A 674-nucleotide genomic window follows, 5' to 3' on the forward strand; every position below is an offset into this window, starting at 1 on the left:
ACAACCTCCAACCCATCCTTCCACCCACCCTCCTACTCATCCGCCCACCCCCACCACAGCTCCGTGGACGTGGTCCGAGTCGGAGCCCATGATCTCAGGCAACGCGGGGCAGCCCAGGAGGACCTGCCTGTCGAGAAAGTGATCCTCCACCCAGATTACGCCTTTCCAAGCTCCTCCCACGACCTGGTTCTATTGAGACTTCTTAGGCCCGTCACTCTCGGTCCTCACGTGTGTTTCTCCGTCACTTTCTGTTCTGCGTGAGACCAGCATCTCTAATATCATACTTGATACCTGAATCTTAGGTCTTTGTTGTTGCTAATATGATCATCTTTGTAGGTAGGAATTAAAGGGACTAATTTTACTAACAATATATGCTATTGCTTTTTCAGTAATACATGATTCCTGTGCGAAATTTTGACGAAATTGTAATGCAAATTATATTTCTAGCATCGTAGTAATACCAATGATCATTCATACCTAATTCCCGCTGTCGCACTGAGCTCTCTCCATCTTTACCATCGTTATTTTACCCTCTTCTGTTCCCTATTTCGTATCTAATTCAGTTGCTTCGACTTCGCAGGTCACTCCCGCCTGCCTTCCCTGGACTGCCCAGGACGCGCCAGACCTCAGCGGGAGGAGGCTCATTCTGACCGGGTGGGGGGCGATGGAGTTCG

The 674-nt window shown here is 49.4% G+C and overlaps 1 protein-coding gene across 1 annotated transcript in view; it reads left to right on the forward strand.

The window, feature by feature from the left end:
- LOC119588150 (clotting factor B-like) overlaps positions 1 to 674 on the forward strand; it is an 11,827-nt gene that overhangs the window by 10,741 nt on the left and 412 nt on the right. The window contains exons 8-9 of the mRNA XM_037936854.1: positions 60 to 228; positions 581 to 673. Coding sequence (XP_037792782.1) covers positions 60 to 228; positions 581 to 673 — 262 coding nt within the window. The remainder of the gene's footprint in view (positions 1 to 59; positions 229 to 580; position 674) is intronic.

This window comes from Penaeus monodon, chromosome 23 (assembly GCF_015228065.2).
Source record: "Penaeus monodon isolate SGIC_2016 chromosome 23, NSTDA_Pmon_1, whole genome shotgun sequence".
Lineage (NCBI taxonomy): Eukaryota > Metazoa > Arthropoda > Malacostraca > Decapoda > Penaeidae > Penaeus > Penaeus monodon.